Below are 16,609 nucleotides of genomic sequence, written 5' to 3'. Positions count from 1 at the left end.
ATGAGACAACTCTCCATCCAAATAACAATTTATAAACGTAAACCATTAAAGGTCAATGTACGGCATTCAACACAGAGCCTTGGCTCACACCTAACAACAAGCTATAAAGGCCCCATGGGCGCACTACGTTTGCGCGCATTTGGGGATTAAAATGTTTTACGTTTGCGCGCAGCTTTTGATTACATTTGCGCGCATTCATTTTACAGGTAATCTCAGGTAAAAATATAAATAAAAATTATATTAAATTATAAATGACTATATATTTTTTTTGTATTTTCATAACGGATATGACTATCAATTATCAATTTTGAAAATAGTTTGTTAGTTCAAGGTATGTATTATTCATATTGAATTCTAAAACCAAGTATAAATAAACTCCGCTATAGCTTTAGGTCAAGTTACAATAAATGGCGGCTATGTCACAGATTTTCTTAAAATTTTGCATACACCTTTTACTTGTTGAAATATATATCTGACAATCGAAAAAACATGCGTCTTTATCTCTTTTTTCCCCTGTCTTAGGAGACTTAGACTAACTGAAGGGATACTGATACTTGTAAATAATTGAACAAATTAATAAATGAATAAGTATTATTACCTGTATTTTACCTGAGTTTACATGTCAAAAAAATACGCGCAAATGTAATAAAAAGCTGCGCGCAAACGTAATGCACCAGGCCCCATAATTACTATAGTGTAAAACCATTCAATCGGGAAAACCAAAACTATTTGTCTAAGTTTGGTTGTATGTGTCGTTGGGTTACTCTCATATTGACGTTTACCAATAAATCTCCTTATATTCATATATATATTTTTTAATCAGTTGCGTACGTAGGAGTGGAATAAGAAGTGTTTTTGAGGAGGGGACAAACTTCTGATAGTATAAAGCAAAAAAAAAAAACCCAACCTTTCTTGTGTTCGTCGAGTTAGTCGTGTCCTCTGCGGCTCGATTTAATTTTCATTTAAAAAAAAAGCCACCCAAAAAGGGGGCAATTACTCTCCTCATCCAGCTCCTACGCAAGTGTAATTATAACTTCATTACGCCATTGTTTTTGTGTTGCCACTTATCACGTATACAGCTGCACAAAACGAAGGTGCAAAGTAAAAGAATGGTAAATGAGTAAGCCAGGTAAGACCCCTTTTGGCAATACAATTTGTGAAAATGTTAACATCAGTTATCTATTAAATTAACTTGAAAATAGAATAATTTTCTTACATAAATAGGGTTGTTTTCTTTACAATACAATGCAGCATCAGGTACTATGCAAAAATACTGAAATCTTCACAATTTTATCATTTTCGGTCATTTTTAAACGGTTTATGTCTATAATGGAAGGGACTTGTGTTAAGTCTTATTTAAGTAAAAGTTAATTTTAATGATAGTACATGACATATATAAGGTTTGTGATGGAACACAAATGCGGCCACTTACATATTAGACAACAACCACATTAAAAGTGACGTTATATGGCATATTTCATACATTTTTAGCTCACCTTGGCCGAAGAGCCGAGTGAGCTTTTCTCATCTCAATACTTGGCGTCCATCGTCTTTCGTCGTTAACTTTTTACAGTTTGAACTTCTCCTAGAGAGCCACTGTATCAAATGGAACCAAACATGGCATGAATGTTCCTTATGATGTGCTGACCAAGTGTTGTTACTTTGTAGCCGATCGATCGTCCAAGATGGCCGTCAGCAGGTTGACTTAGTTTACCATAAGACCCGCTATGGGAAAAACATACAAATGTCTTCTTTTAGAGAACCACTGAATGGAATAAAACAAAATATAGCAGGAATGTTTCTTATGAGGTGCTAAACAAGTGTTGTTACTTTGTAGCCGATCCATCATCCAAGATAGCCACCAGCGGGGGACTTAGTTTACCATAGGACCCTATGGGAAATGCGTACAAATGTCTTCTCATGGAGAACCACTGAATGGAATGATATCAAAATGATATCAAACATAGCATGAATGTTCCTTATGAGGTGCTGACCAAGTGTTGTTACCTTCAAGTTTGTAGCTGATCCATCATCCAAGATGGCCACCAGCGTGGAACTTAGTTTACCATAGGACCCTATGGAAATGCATACAGATGTCTTCTTATAGAGAATCACTAAATGGAATGAAACCAAACATAGCATGAATGTTCCTTATGGGGTGCTGACCAAGTGTTGTTACTTTGTAGCCAATCCATCATCAAAGATGGCTGTCAGTGGGGGATTTAGTTTAACATAATGACCAAAGAGAAATACATACAAATGTGTTATTTTAGAGAACCACAGAATGGAAATATTAATCAAAATTTGGTCTAAATCAGTTTTAAGTATATGTTATGATTTTTATCTTTTTTATACAATTTTAAAAATTCAAATTTCAAAGTAGAGCCAGGTGAGCGACACAGGCTCTTGAGAGCCTCTAGTTTTATATCTAAGCTTAATTGATTTTCATTTCAAATATTGATACAATAATTGAATATATTTAAGTAGACACTTGAGTATTTCTAAATTGTCAAAACTCTTTCATCCGATATACGTAAATTCTAGGTCAAAATTAACCCTTACCGGACCTTCTCCTTTGTAAACGAATATTTCAAGATCTTTCATTTCTAACCCAATAAAATATTCAATTTATTATTAGATATGCTACATGTATAGGCAAAATATTCTGTGTACTTCCTACGTGAGAAAATAACCGAGAAGTATACACGAAAGCTTCGTTTCAAGATATTTCAATATAAAAAATATAGCAGACCAATGCACGCACCACAGGGCCTGGGTTCAGACATGCGATCAGAGTTATTTTAAAATAAGAATATACATAATGTACTAACGACCTTATAATCGTATCATAAAGTCAAGGAAGTTAAGTATATAGATTACATCTATTTATAAAGATATGCAATTTAATTGTATGTATCTGCATGTGTTTTAATGAACACCTAGATTAAGCAAGCTCAGGTTTTAACATCTTCGTTGTTACCGTATTCTAAAACTTTCCATCTATGTATGGGGCCACTAAATGTCACATTGGACTTTTTTTTTTAAAACTGTTCATTTGCATCCTTATATTGTTTAACTACACAAAAAATAATGGCAAAACATTAAAACTTTTTAATAAAAGAATGAGGATATGTTCTGATAAAATCACGAAATCGACGACAAATACAATTTTTGTGTAGTATGACTGCCCATCAAGAAGTTGCAAACCGGAAGAGGGATACTTATCCCACGTACATTGTACCCTTTTTGTGCTTTTTTGTTCAATTGTGTCGTGTACGATTGAACAGAATAAATAAGAATTATACTATAAAAATAAATATATTTTCTATATATTTAAAACAATTGTAATTCAGACAATCCGTCCAACACTGTCCAACAGCAGATTGGAATGTTAAAAGAATAGTATAAAGCAAGCAATACTAAAATTAACATAGGAATAAAACGAAAGACTCTGTAATTAAGACTTTCCTTCTCAGTATCATCAGATTCAAAGGTTAAAAGTATCTTTATGCAAGCAATACTTAAACACACAGGAATAAAACGAAAGACTCCGGCAATAATTCAGACAACCCTTCCAACAGCAGGTTGGAAGGTTTAAAGTATCTTTAAGCAAGTACTACTAAAATTAACTTAGGAATAAAATGAAAGACTCAAAATTTCAGACAATCCTTCCATCATCAGATTGGAATTTAAAAGCATCTTATTAAGCAAGCAATACTAAAATTAACATAGGAATAAAATAAAAGACACAATTTAAATATACAAGTACATGTACGTACAATTGGTTTTTCAGGTTCAGGCTAATGTTTGTACCCGATTTCTTATTTTAAATAAAACTTAAAACCATGATAGTTACAACCATGAATGTGATTTCTATTGTACACGTGCGTATAACTATTGTCGTCTTAAAATCAAACAAAACGCTTTAAAATCACTGAATGTATGTAATTTCCCGTAATAAATACCGGTCACTTATCTACTGACCCGATTTATAGACACCATCTTATCGGTTAAGTACTGGAAAGAACTGTAAAAGTTTGTTAGGGAACAGTCATGAACACTTCCGGTCAAGAAAGACGGCATTAAATCTATCATTAGATTTAAGTGTGAATAGAGCTGGACAAAGTTCTCCTTTCTCAATAATGTGAGTAAAACTATGGAAGCTGACAAGATCTCGTCACAGCAAACCATACCTTCTATAGAAGAACGACGATTTCTAGACTTCAATTTAGTGACTTTTCTGTTGACCAGTCTATAAGCCCTGGTCATGCATTTTAGTTTTTCCACGACTGCAGCTGTCTCGACGCAGTGGTCAAGCTCTTTACCTGCTGGCTGTAGCACCTCGTTGATAGTTGGTTCTTCACCGGAAACTTTCGCGTACAAACTTGCCCTATTGTTCTCGTTAATGTCCGAGCTTTTGTCTAGTCCATTTTCAGATAAACTTGATCGGTTGCTTTTACCCTCCTCTTGATTATAAAACACATCGCTATTGCTTTCATCATCAAGGGGACAATCTATAAACGAAGGAATGTTCTGACAGTCATTTTTCGCAGACTGATACAACTCATCAAGAGTCATACGCCCAAGTGTAATGCTTAATCCGGACTTGAGAGAAGCACCTTTTTTGGCAACTGCGCTGCTGCATGTCTCACTTATTGATTCAAATGGTCCCGTTTGGCTTCCAATACACTCCTCGTTTAACCACGACTCGTCTATATCCAGTTCTAGTAAACTCTTTTTCAACAGGAATTCATAAAGTTTATTTGCGACATCACTGTAAGAATCATAATAAAGCTGTGCCAAAGGATTCATTATTTGACCGTAAAGTTGCACTTCATAACAAATCCAAACTTTATGCGGAAGCTCTACATTGAGTAGTTTCCCTTTCTCCATGTATGAGTCTATGTCGATCGTTGTCATCAACCATTGACTCTGTTCCTCGATATGTTTCAGTATATCTTCTTTGATAGCATTTGTGAATGGTCGGTATCCGCTCGAGATTCTGTTGTCTAAAGTCTGACTGTGTTGGATGGCAATACTGTCCAAGTATGAAATGTTTACAAATTCATCATTGTCTTCGCCATTACCCTTAATGCTAGTCTCATCGGGATCGCGGGAATTTAGAAAGAATTCGTTTTCCTTCCTGAAAGCTGTGATTTTAGTTGTAACAGAATCACAGAAAGCTTTGAATGCCAATGCAGGACCCGAAGATCCATCAAAAAGAATGCCTTTTACTTTGTCTTCAACTGTTTGCCATTTTGATGGCTTTTCCTCGCTACTTTCAAGGACATCAGTTGAAGTTCCTGGACCGTCCCGTGATGTTTCAAAACCATAGCTTTCACCTCTTTGTAACAGTTCGTCACGGACCTGCGCTATTGCCTCTCGGACTGACGCAATCTTCAACTTCTGATCGCAGCAGTTTTTAACAATCTTTTTTTCTTTCAGAAGTCTACCTTTGAGTTCTAAGTATATTTCATGAAAGACATTCGGTTTAACTTTACTGCGTCTTTTTGATCTATTTTCTCGCACTGTCACGTTCTTTATCGTCTCTCGGACACTTTGGTATTTCTGAATAGAAAGGAAAATGTCATCCCTCACATTCCGATTTTTTTTAAGGTTTTCTTTTCCTTCATCTGTAACAGCATCCCGAATTCTTTCGACTTCAGCCTGTCGAGACTCCAGTTCATAATTCATGGATTCGATATCCTTTTCAACATCAACCAAAACTTCACGCAGGAAGTTATCATTGCAAGTAAATAAATACTTTTCACTTTCGAAATTATCTAAACTAAATAACTTATCACGTTGTGTTCGAAGCGAATTTTCCGTCAAACAAATTCCACGGTCTTTTCTTTGTATATCTTCAGAAATAATTCCTATACTATGTTCAACATTTTCTAAAGCATCTTGTAGAAGAGTTACATCTTGGAGTTTCAATACAATTTCTGGCAGGACGTATAGGTGTAAAATTCTCAAGATTTCTTGTGCTCGCTGTCCTTCACTAAGCGATTTACTTTCTATTTTATTCAGAAGTTTAACAACTGAGTCAAACAGTTCAAAGTCTTCACAATCCCCCTCATCATAAACTGCCCGGGTCATACGGGGAACAACCCGAGTAGATTCAGTGTCAAATGCCGTTTCGGGTTCACCATGTTTACATTTTTCTCGCCAGTATACGTTTCTTACATCACACTCAATTAAGACTGAGTTAATTATCAATGTTTTGAACCAAATGGCTGGTTCAACAGTGTGGTCAATTTCGATTTGCTCGACTGCTGGTGTGTGGAAATTCTTCAGATGAATGCCAGATATTATAGATAATTTCTTACCATGCTGTAGGTAGAGATTCATTTTACGTTAGTTGATCTATGAAACCACACAACATAGCGGACAACTTAGTAACCTACTATTTCCGATGACATAAGTTGTCGTATTACTCGAAACACTAATGGACTTATGGGAAAAACCAACAAGGAAGTAAACAAAACAATCATAATATACAAATCGTCACTGGTGATATGATTTGATTTCGGAAAGTAGGATGCAGCTAAATATAATAATTATGTGATATAATTGAAAGTTATACTATCGCAGATATCATCAAGCAAACATTTGAATCATTTTGAATAAAAACATTTTCATTTTGTATTGAATGAATACATACCATTAAACTCTATGAATCACGGCCATTTCAATCAGTGTTTGACAGTTTCCTTTCTCATTTTCATAATGCATTATTGGACTCGAAATGTAGGATCCTTCTTGATCTTCGGGATCGTAGTTTATTATTCTCTTTTTTATTATCAAAAATTTATGCCTCCGTGCCACCTTCAACCATGCAAAAACAATGACGTATAGATCAGCTATACAGTAATGCCTATTTAAAGAAAACAAAGAAAACAAATGAAAAACAAAAATTAGTTATGAACCAACAAGGTTTATTTCATTATAATTCCGATTGTTTTCGGTTTCGTTTTGTTTTTCTCTTTATGTTAATTGAATACAAAAATCTTATTTAAGATATAAAGCTCAGCTTAAATCGTCGTCGCTTGATTTTTTTCTCTTAAAAATATCCTCGAAAAAAAATAACAAATCATTTTCAATGTTGAGCGAGTTTGAGTTCAATAATGTACAAGAACTGTATTAAACAAACAAAATAACCGTGAACATCATTGGCGGATCAAGGGGAGGGGGGTTTGTCCGGGGGTCGACATGACATATTTGCCACGGGACGTTAAGCAATCAATCAACCAAAAGCCGTCTTTCCGAACTCGTGAATGGGAAATGAAGCTGATGATTTTAAAACAATTTAACAGTAATTACTTGTTCGTTGCAAAATTTATAAGAAATTCGATGGGCTGGGCAGATACGTTTTATAGGATGTGTTTTGGAAGATGTTTGTTGTTTCCAGCACTTAGTTGCAAATGGCTTATGTCAATAGATTTCTACGAAGCACAACAAACACACACAAAAAAAAAACAGACAAAAAAAAAAAAATTTACACGCGAGTATACTTGCAATTACTTAAAGCTAGTTCAACTTTTGCCGGCTCTGATTAAAGTATCCTTATTCAAACCGACAAAATACCATATTTCCATAGAAATGGCTATTTTGCCGGCACCAACAATATAGTGAATTTGTTAATTTGTAGGTTCTATGTAAAGAGTGAATTTTAATATTTTCTTATGAAAAGTACTATGAAAATGTGCACTGTCAACATAAAAGAATCAAACAATTACTGATGTACCGACAGTTAAATAAGTAAATTAAGCCACATCAAGTTAAGACATGTATAACATGTATAATCGTTTAAACTGAAACATTTATCAGTCAAAGTATATACAACTATTTAGAATGTATATGTAACAAGTATAGGGATGTCAACTAGTACTCGAGTATCAATCGGTAATACCGAGTACCGATTAACAAAATGATACTCGACTAATCGATTTCCTGTTAGAATGTTGTTGCTTTCTTAAGTTTAAACAAGAAATATTTTTATTTAGAGCGATTCCCGGTAAATTATATATTAATAAAAATTAGAATATGATTCGAATGTTTGTTTTAACTGTCATTTAAAAATCCTCCATACAGATGTACATGTATAGGATGTATGAACAAGATCACTTTTCCAAGACCGTTATGAAATAACCGTTTCACAAATGATATCGGATATGTTCCTTACGTCGTAACTACAATCCCCTTCCCTTTCATGAATGTGACCTACCGAATTAGACTATTTACCGGATTTGTAATCACATAAGTAACACGACGGGTGGCACATGTGGAGTACGATCTGCTTACCCTTCCGGAGCACATGAGACCACCCCTAGTTTTTGTTGGGGTTCATGTTGTTTATTCTTTAGCTTTCATGTGTACTATTGTTTGTCTGTTTGTCTTTTTCATTTTTAGCCATGGCGTTGTCAGTTTATTTTCGATTTATGAATTTGACTGTCACTCTGGTACCTCTTGTCCCTCTTTTAGCTAGTAACCTTCGTCACTCTCCAACCTCTGTACTTGAGTTCTAATCATCACTCCTTTGATAATCAATAAATATGTTTTTTACCTAATGCCAGCAAAATAACATATTTTCTATTTTTTCCAGCACCAGCAACAAATTCACTATAATGCTACTGCCGGTCAAATAGCCATTTCTATAGGAATAGGATATTTTGCCGGCTTGAACTAAGATATTTAATCAGAGCCGGCAAAATAGCCACCGCCTAAATGAAACATGATCATCCAGACTACATTATCTAACAGCATACATCCAATAACTTTTTAAAAAGTAAAATGCTACGCTGAGGGAAGCCTGATACGATCGCAGAGGTCGAACCCTGAACAGTTGGGGCAAATTTGAATACAATATTCAAGCTTGATACTGTCTGAATTTTGACTGTGATAAAAAAATCATAATATAGGTTTCTGGCACAAAATAAATGTGGTCAAAGATCTAACAAATCTATTGCGCAATACTATGCAACTGAAGGTTCCTTCTTTCTTCTTGGAACTTTTCAAAAATTTGGTAAAAAAAGTACCCCTTAAAAATCGGACCCAAACCTTTTGAATCTCTCCTTGGAGCAATTACCCCCAAACTCAATCTCAGCCTTTTCTTTATAGTATGGAACCTTGTAGTGCGATTTCAGAGAGATTCATTCACTTATGTTATTGGCTGGGTTTTTTTTTTGGCCCTTTCTTGACCCTTAATTTCTAAACTGTTGTTACAATAACCCTCAAAATTAATCCCAACTTTCAACTTGTAGTATTAAACATTGTTGTACAATTTCAGAGCAATCAAAATACTTATACCTGAAACTAGAAAAATGCTTGTTCTTGGCCCTTATTCCTAAACGGTAGGAACCATCATCCCCAAAATCAATGCCAACCTTCCTTTTGTGGCATTTAAACTTCACAAAAAAATTCATAGAGACGCATTCACTTAAACTAAAGTTATTGTCCAAAAACCAAATGTGTCTTCGGACGACGACGCAGACGACCGGTCCTACTTAAAAGCGCCCGGGAAAAGAAAAAGCGCCCGGAGAAAAGAAATAGCGCCCGGGGAAGAAAATAAAGCGCCCGGGGAAGAAAATAAAGCGCCCGGGAGAAGAAAATAATAATATTTTATAACAATAAATGTTTTCCTGAATAAAAAAAAATAAAAATCATTGCTTGTTTTGTCTAAAGTGTAAAGATAGTGTTGTTGCACTTTTACATTTTCGATTTCAAAATTGTATATAAGTAAGTAAGCCGTAAATATAAACAAGAGGAAATAGAAAAATCATGAATGATATTGTCCTCGATCAAAACGTATGTTTCGTTATTAAACATAATATAATTCGCAACTACATCGTGACAACTATTCAAAGTTTTGTATTTTATTAAACACCCTTGAAATGACATTGGAAGATCGTGGACGGGATTCAACATGCCTGTCACTAAGAATTTGTTTTATACCAAACACCTGCTTTTAACATGCATAGTATAATTGTTTTATTTGCTGATGCTGATATACATGTGCGTGTCACTTCTATCGTTCTTAAATAATGTGCAACTCTTTTAATTTTATAAAATTAATATTTATCTGTGAATTTTAAGTTGTTTTGGCATTTATCATTTTGATATCGTTTTTGAAAAACATGTCTTTTGATGTCTAACATTTTATACTTCTTCAGCATAAGCTGTGATCCATTATAATCTGTCTTTCGAAATAGTATTCATATATTATTGTTTAAATTGAAACATTCATACTTGTTTTTGTGCTTTATTACAAATGTCTATTATCTGAATTTGCAAAATACTTGTATAAAATTTAAAAAAAATCAAATGTTTCATCGACACAAAGTTGTCTTATGCCAATGTAATTTCTATATATTTTCCCCGGGCTTTTTTTTGTTTTCCCCGGGCGCTTTTAAGTAGGACCCCAGACGACGACAACATCATACCATTATACGATCGAAAAAAATGTTTGCGGTCGTATAAAAATCTGGTATTTTTAAGTAGAAGAACTAGAAGATGTTTTCATACATTGAATATATATATTTAAGAGTAAACTTTGAAATAAATAACATTAAACATGTATAGTACGATGTTTGCATCTACAGTTCTTGCTATAGGATGACATTGTCCTATCTTATAACTCATTTCCAGATATGATAGTGTTTGATATAATTTAGATTCATCGTTAATACGTTAACCTCATTGGTTGATATCTTTGGCGGAAGTACATGTGATACATCCTCATTCTTTCAATATCCAAGCTGTGGGAAGGTCGTGCTCCACGTGTTGTCGGCAAAGTAACTATATTCTTTAACTTTTACTTACATTTGCCTTGGTGGCAATATAGCCTTGGTGGCTTTAAGACCTTGGTGGTCATTTATATATGCCTTGGTGGCAATAGACCTAGGTGGTCATTCATATATGCCTTGGTGGCAATAGACCTAGGTGGTCATTTTTATATGCCTTGGTGGCAATAGACCTAGGTGGTCATTTTTATGATTTTTTACATTTGCCTTGATGGCAACAATGAATTAAAAATACTAGCCTTGGGGGCGTCAAGACCTTGGTGGTCATTTATATTCGCCTTGGCGTCTTCTTGATAGAACTAGATGATAATGTTTGACCTTGGTGGCAAAATGTTTTGGGATTTAGACCTTGGGTAGTTATTATCAACCCAGGTGGTCAGATATTTGTTATGCCGTGCGCCGGTTAAAACGCAGGGCAAAGTGCTATCGCTGTATAAAATATATTTGGAAGTGGGGGCTCTGGCCATTTTGGAATATTGTAGTTGAAAGGAGAATAATAAATTGTTTATAGGGTAAATAGTTTCTTATGTTACTTTTGACTGTGTTGTTGACTTTTCATTTATTTTTACATCGTACATACTGATAGAAATGCTATTTAAAGACTTTGTTAGAAAAGAATAGAATTATTGAGAAAGTGGAATAATTTAGTGTGACATGTCACTTGATATTCATGTTTTTTATCGGAGTGATGTGTATTGAATTGTAAGGTGTCTTCGTCGAGGTCCGTGTTCAGCGGTCTGTTTGATTGAACGTAGAATTGAATAGAATGTTTTTGTTTTCAGATGGTGTTACCTACAGCTTTGACAGGGTGACGAATGAAGGAGAAGTAATATGACATTGCACGATGATTCATGTCAATGAGTTCTAACAACCTTTTTAAAAGGAAAGGATTTTTTCTAATCAGAATATGGTGAGAACAAATTGCAATTGAAGTAATGTTTTGATTTCTGAAAATAGGAAAATAATGAATGGGGAAAATATTGATACTACACTAAATTATTTATGTCTGTGTTGAGAAAGGCAGAAGATGCAAATATGGCACGGTACTAAAAAAGAGAAAAAAAAGTGATGGAAGCAGCTTTATGTTCAAATGAACCTATTTAAAAGTCATGCTAATAATTTTTCCGTAATTTCATGATGTTTTCTATTGGATGTGTATTTAATTTCATTGATGTTTTGAAATATGTCACAAAAATCTTTTTGTCATTGGAGATTAAATAACGATTGCAATATTTTTGTTTTGTTTTGTTTTATCTAGATTAATAAATAAATATAATGTTTTTGTATACTAGTACAAATGTATACTTATATTTTATGTATCATGGTTAATTTTTTTTAATTTAAATTTCTTTGTCTACAGTTCGAGGGACACTGATTCCCTAGTGGTTTTCCACGTGGATTGTAGGCAAAGGGATTTTTCCTTTTCAAAGTGTGACTAATGCTGTCTTTAGTACAGATAAACAATTTGTTATTGGTTAATATATTTTCAGCTGACATGTGAAGAATCGAGTGGAAATACAATTGTCAATGTTCCTGATTATGAAGTAAAGAGTGTGTTTGATTCAACAACAGTAAAGAAAGAGACAAGCCAGCATAGTTTACACTTGGAGGTTAAGTCCCTTTGCTTACAAGCTTTCCACATGCTGAAGATGTTATTAGAATAATGACAATGTTCATTTTGATATGAGTTCATTGCCTTAACTCAACTTTTAAAAGTCCGTATGTGGTCAAATTCATGAGACTTTATTGAATTATGAACGATTTATAAAGAACTGTTTACATGCATCTTTAAATGTTTAGAAGTGTTTTAAAGTAATTTTAAAAGGAATAATATTTAATAAAAGTGTTGAATTTGTTTGAGTATTGGGAATACTATTCCTTAAGGGAAAGCCTTGCTAGTGGTGTATTTTGAGATTGGCCTGCAAATATGCTGTATGGACTATAGAGTTTTCTATGCCCATAACTTAACATGAACTGGATGCAAGATTATATCAATCACTGATGATATGTGTATAACCTCATTGGTTGATATCTTTGGCGGAAGTACATGTGATACATCCTCATTCTTTCAATATCCAAGTGGTGGTTGGTTTAAGGGCTATGTTTGGTCAGGCAATACATATTGCCTATTGCCTGCTTGGGTTGATGAGGTTCTTGATAAGTTCCCCCCTCTCCCACCCATAAGTACCAAAATGTGAATATGTTTTTATATTTATATTTTAATATTGGTATTACATGTATGCATTTTGGGCTGATGAGCACGAGAAACATTAGAAAAACATAAGCATTACCATGGGATCATGTTGACAAAACAAACCTTCGCTTTATCGATTTTCAAGGGAAAGGTCAATTAGGGCAAGTGTATTGGCATGTTTGTGTTTGCTTTTTCATTACAATGGTAAAAATAAGATTATATATCTCGGATGACAATAATGTTGATTATAATGCTTCATTTTATGAGCTCCAGAGTAGTTTTATAACTGAAAAACAACTGTGCACTATTTCCAGTGAGCTCTTATGCATTGCATTGTGCATGGTAGTCCACATTTTGGTTTCTGAAACGTTAAGATATTATCTTGTATTCGGTTCTTTCCTCTAGAGTTTTCTATGCCCATAACTTAACATGAACTGGATGCAAGATTATATCAATCACTGATGATATGTGTATTTTCCCAATAGCTGTTAATCTTTGTTGATATTAATTTTTTCCACAAGAATTTGGATAATGGAGTAATAAGAAAACTGTAAGGATCATCAATGTCATATTTCAGGCATAGCTTTTTTATCTCAATGAACCAACTATTACTTTTCATATTTTTAATACTGAGCTGTCTCTCTGCAATTCTCCATTCCATTGATGTATTCCCTGATTTACATATATTGCAAAACAAAGTGAATGCCCTTTTATGAATTTCAGCATCTGCTGGTAGTTGACCTGAGATGATATGTACAGCATGATCCGCTACATTTGTAGTCAAAGATAGTATTTGCTTCAGCATCTTTTTGTATTGCTTATTGATTAGATCTAGATTTTTTCCATTAGGAAGTAAAGTCTCCAATCCGTATAGCATAACTGGAATGATATATGTTTTAACTAAACTGATTGCCGTAACCGGATATCTAATCCATTTTCGCCATGTAGGCCAGATGCCATTACGCTATATAGAGATCTCCTTGCTTTTTAGCTCACCTGGCCCGAAGGGCCAAGTGAGCTTTTCTCACCACTTGGCGTCCGTCGTCCGTCGTCCGTCGTCGTCGTCCGTCGTCGTCGTCGTCGTTAACAATTTACATTTTGAACTTCTTCTAGAGAACCACTGAATGGAATGGAACCAAACATGGCATGAATGTTCCTTATGAGGTGCTGACCAAGTGTTGTTACTTTGTAGCCGATCCATCATCCAAGATGGCCGCCAGCAGGGGACTTAGTTTAACATAGGACCCTATGGGAAATGCATACAAATGACTTCTTTTAGAGAACCACTGAATGGAATGAAACCAAAAATGGCATGAATGTTCCTTATGAGGTACTGACCAAGTGTTGTTACTTTGTTGCTGATCCATCATCCAAGATGGCTGCTAGCCGGGGACTTAGTTTAACATAGGACCCTATGGGAAATGCATACAAATGACTTCTTTTAGAGAACCACTGAATGGAATAAAACCAAACATAGCATGAATGTTCCTTATGGGGTGCTGACCAAGTGTTGTTACTTTGTAGCCGATCCATCATCCAAGATGGCCGCCAGCAGGGGACTTAGTTTAACATAGGACCCTATGGGAAATGCATACAAATGACTTCTTTTAGAGAACCACTGAATGGAATGAAACCAAACATGGCATGAATGTTCCTTATGAGGTGCTGACCAAGTGTTGTTACTTTGTTGCCGATCCATCATCCAAGATGGCCGCCAGCGGGGGACTTAGTTTAACATAGGACCCTATGGGAAATGCATACAAATGACTTCCTCTAGAGAACCACTGAATGGAATGAAACCAAACATGGCATGAATGTTCCTTATGAGGTGCTGACCAAGTGTTGTTACTTTGTTGCCGATCCATCATCCAAGATGGCCGCCAGCCGGGAACTTCGTTTAACATAGGACCCTATGGGAAATGCATACAAATGACTTCTTTTAGAGAACCATTGAATGGAATAAAACCAAACATAGCATGAATGTTCCTTATGGGGTGCTGACCAAGTGTTGTTACTTTGTAGCCGATCCATCATCCAAGATGGCCGCCAGCGGGGGACTTAGTTTAACATAGGACCCTATGGGAAATGCATACAAATGACTTCTTCTAGAGAACCACTAAATGGAATGAAACCAAACATAGCATGAATGTTCCTTATGGAGTGCTGACCAAGTGTTGTTACTTTGTAGCCGATCCATCATCCAAGATGGCCGCCAGCGGGGGACTTAGTTTAACATAGGACCCTATGGGAAATGCATACAAATGACTTCTTCTAGAGAACCACTAAATGGAATGAAACCAATTATAGCATGAATGTTCCTTATGGAGTGCTGACCAAGTGTTGTTACTTTGTAGCCAATCCATCATCCAAGATGGCCGCCAGCGGGGGACTTAGTTTAACATAGGACCCTATGGGAAATGCATACAAATGACTTCTTTTAGAGAACCACTGAATGGAATGAAATCAAACATGGCATGATTGTTCCTAATGTGGTGCTGACCAAGTGTTGTTACTTTGTAGCCGATCCATTATCCAAGATGGACGCCAGCGGGGGACTTAGTTTAACATAGGACCCTATGGGAAATGCATACAAATGACTTCTTTTAGAGAACAACTGAATGGAATGAAACCAAACATTGCATGAATGTTCCTTATGCCGTGCTGACCATGTGTTGTTTCTTTGTAGCCCATCCATCATCCAAGATGGCCGCCAGCATGGGACTTAGTTTAACATAGGACCCTATGGGAAATGCATACAAATGACTTCTTTTAGAGAACCACTGAATGGAATGAAATCAAACATGGCATGAATGTTCCTAATGTGGTGCTGACCAAGTGTTGTTACTTTGTAGCCGATCCATTATCCAAGATGACCGCCAGCAGGGACTTAGTTTAACATAGGACCCTATTGGAAATGCATACAAATGACTTCTTTTAGAGAACCACTGAATGGAATAAAACTAAACATTGCATGAATGTTCCTTATGAGGTGCTGACCAAGTGTTGTTACTTTGTAGCAGATCCATCATCCAAGATGGCCGCCAGCAGGGGACTTAGTTTAACATAGGACCCTATGGGAAATGCATACAAATGACTTCTTTTAGAGAACCACTGAATGGAATAAAACCAAACATGGCATGAATGTTCCTTATGAGGTGCTGACCAAGTTTTGTTACTTTGTAGCCGATCCGCCATCCAAGATGGCCGCCAGTGGGGGACTTTTGAATGAAATTAAACATGTTCCTTTCCTTATCAATGAGGTTGTGTTGTCACTTTTAGCCAAATTTTATATTTTTTCATATGATTTCAAAAACCCAAGTAGAATCAGGTGAGCGATACAGGCTCTTGAGAGCCTCTAGTTTAAGATTTTCCTCAATTGTGGCAGATGCAGAATCTTTAAATGCTCTCTGAATGCCAATATATGGGGTTTTGTCAACTACTGGCATCAGCTCACCATTCAAATCGAGATCCATATCGTCAAATAATCTGTTTGATGTTTTAACAGGGAGGATGACACTCTTTGTTGGTTGTAAATGGTACCCTTCACGCTTGCTGAAAGCTGATGCTATATTGACCATCGTTTGTAGGTTGTACGGATTTTCACTTACTAAGG

At 35.5% G+C, this 16,609-nt stretch overlaps 1 protein-coding gene and 1 long non-coding RNA gene across 2 annotated transcripts; one reads left to right on the top strand and one right to left on the bottom strand.

Annotated features, from left to right (window-relative positions):
* Positions 1-3,299: 3,299 nt before the first annotated feature.
* On the bottom strand, positions 3,300-6,484 carry LOC143063398 (uncharacterized). The gene has a single exon (XM_076235530.1). The coding sequence runs from the start codon at positions 6,349-6,351 to the stop codon at positions 3,973-3,975; it is 2,379 nt and encodes a 792-aa protein (XP_076091645.1). The 5' UTR covers positions 6,352-6,484; the 3' UTR covers positions 3,300-3,972.
* Positions 6,485-10,689: 4,205 nt separating this feature from the next.
* On the top strand, positions 10,690-12,658 carry LOC143062212 (uncharacterized). Its single transcript, XR_012974608.1, has 3 exons — positions 10,690-10,793; positions 11,585-11,712; positions 12,293-12,658. It is a non-coding gene; the product is annotated as an uncharacterized LOC143062212 (long non-coding RNA).
* The last annotated feature ends 3,951 nt before the right edge of the window (positions 12,659-16,609 follow it).

Source organism: Mytilus galloprovincialis, chromosome 2, assembly GCF_965363235.1.
Source record: "Mytilus galloprovincialis chromosome 2, xbMytGall1.hap1.1, whole genome shotgun sequence".
NCBI classification, from domain to species: domain Eukaryota; kingdom Metazoa; phylum Mollusca; class Bivalvia; order Mytilida; family Mytilidae; genus Mytilus; species Mytilus galloprovincialis.
Note: the sequence above shows the minus strand (reverse complement) of the source record. Positions and strands in the feature narration are given on the sequence as shown.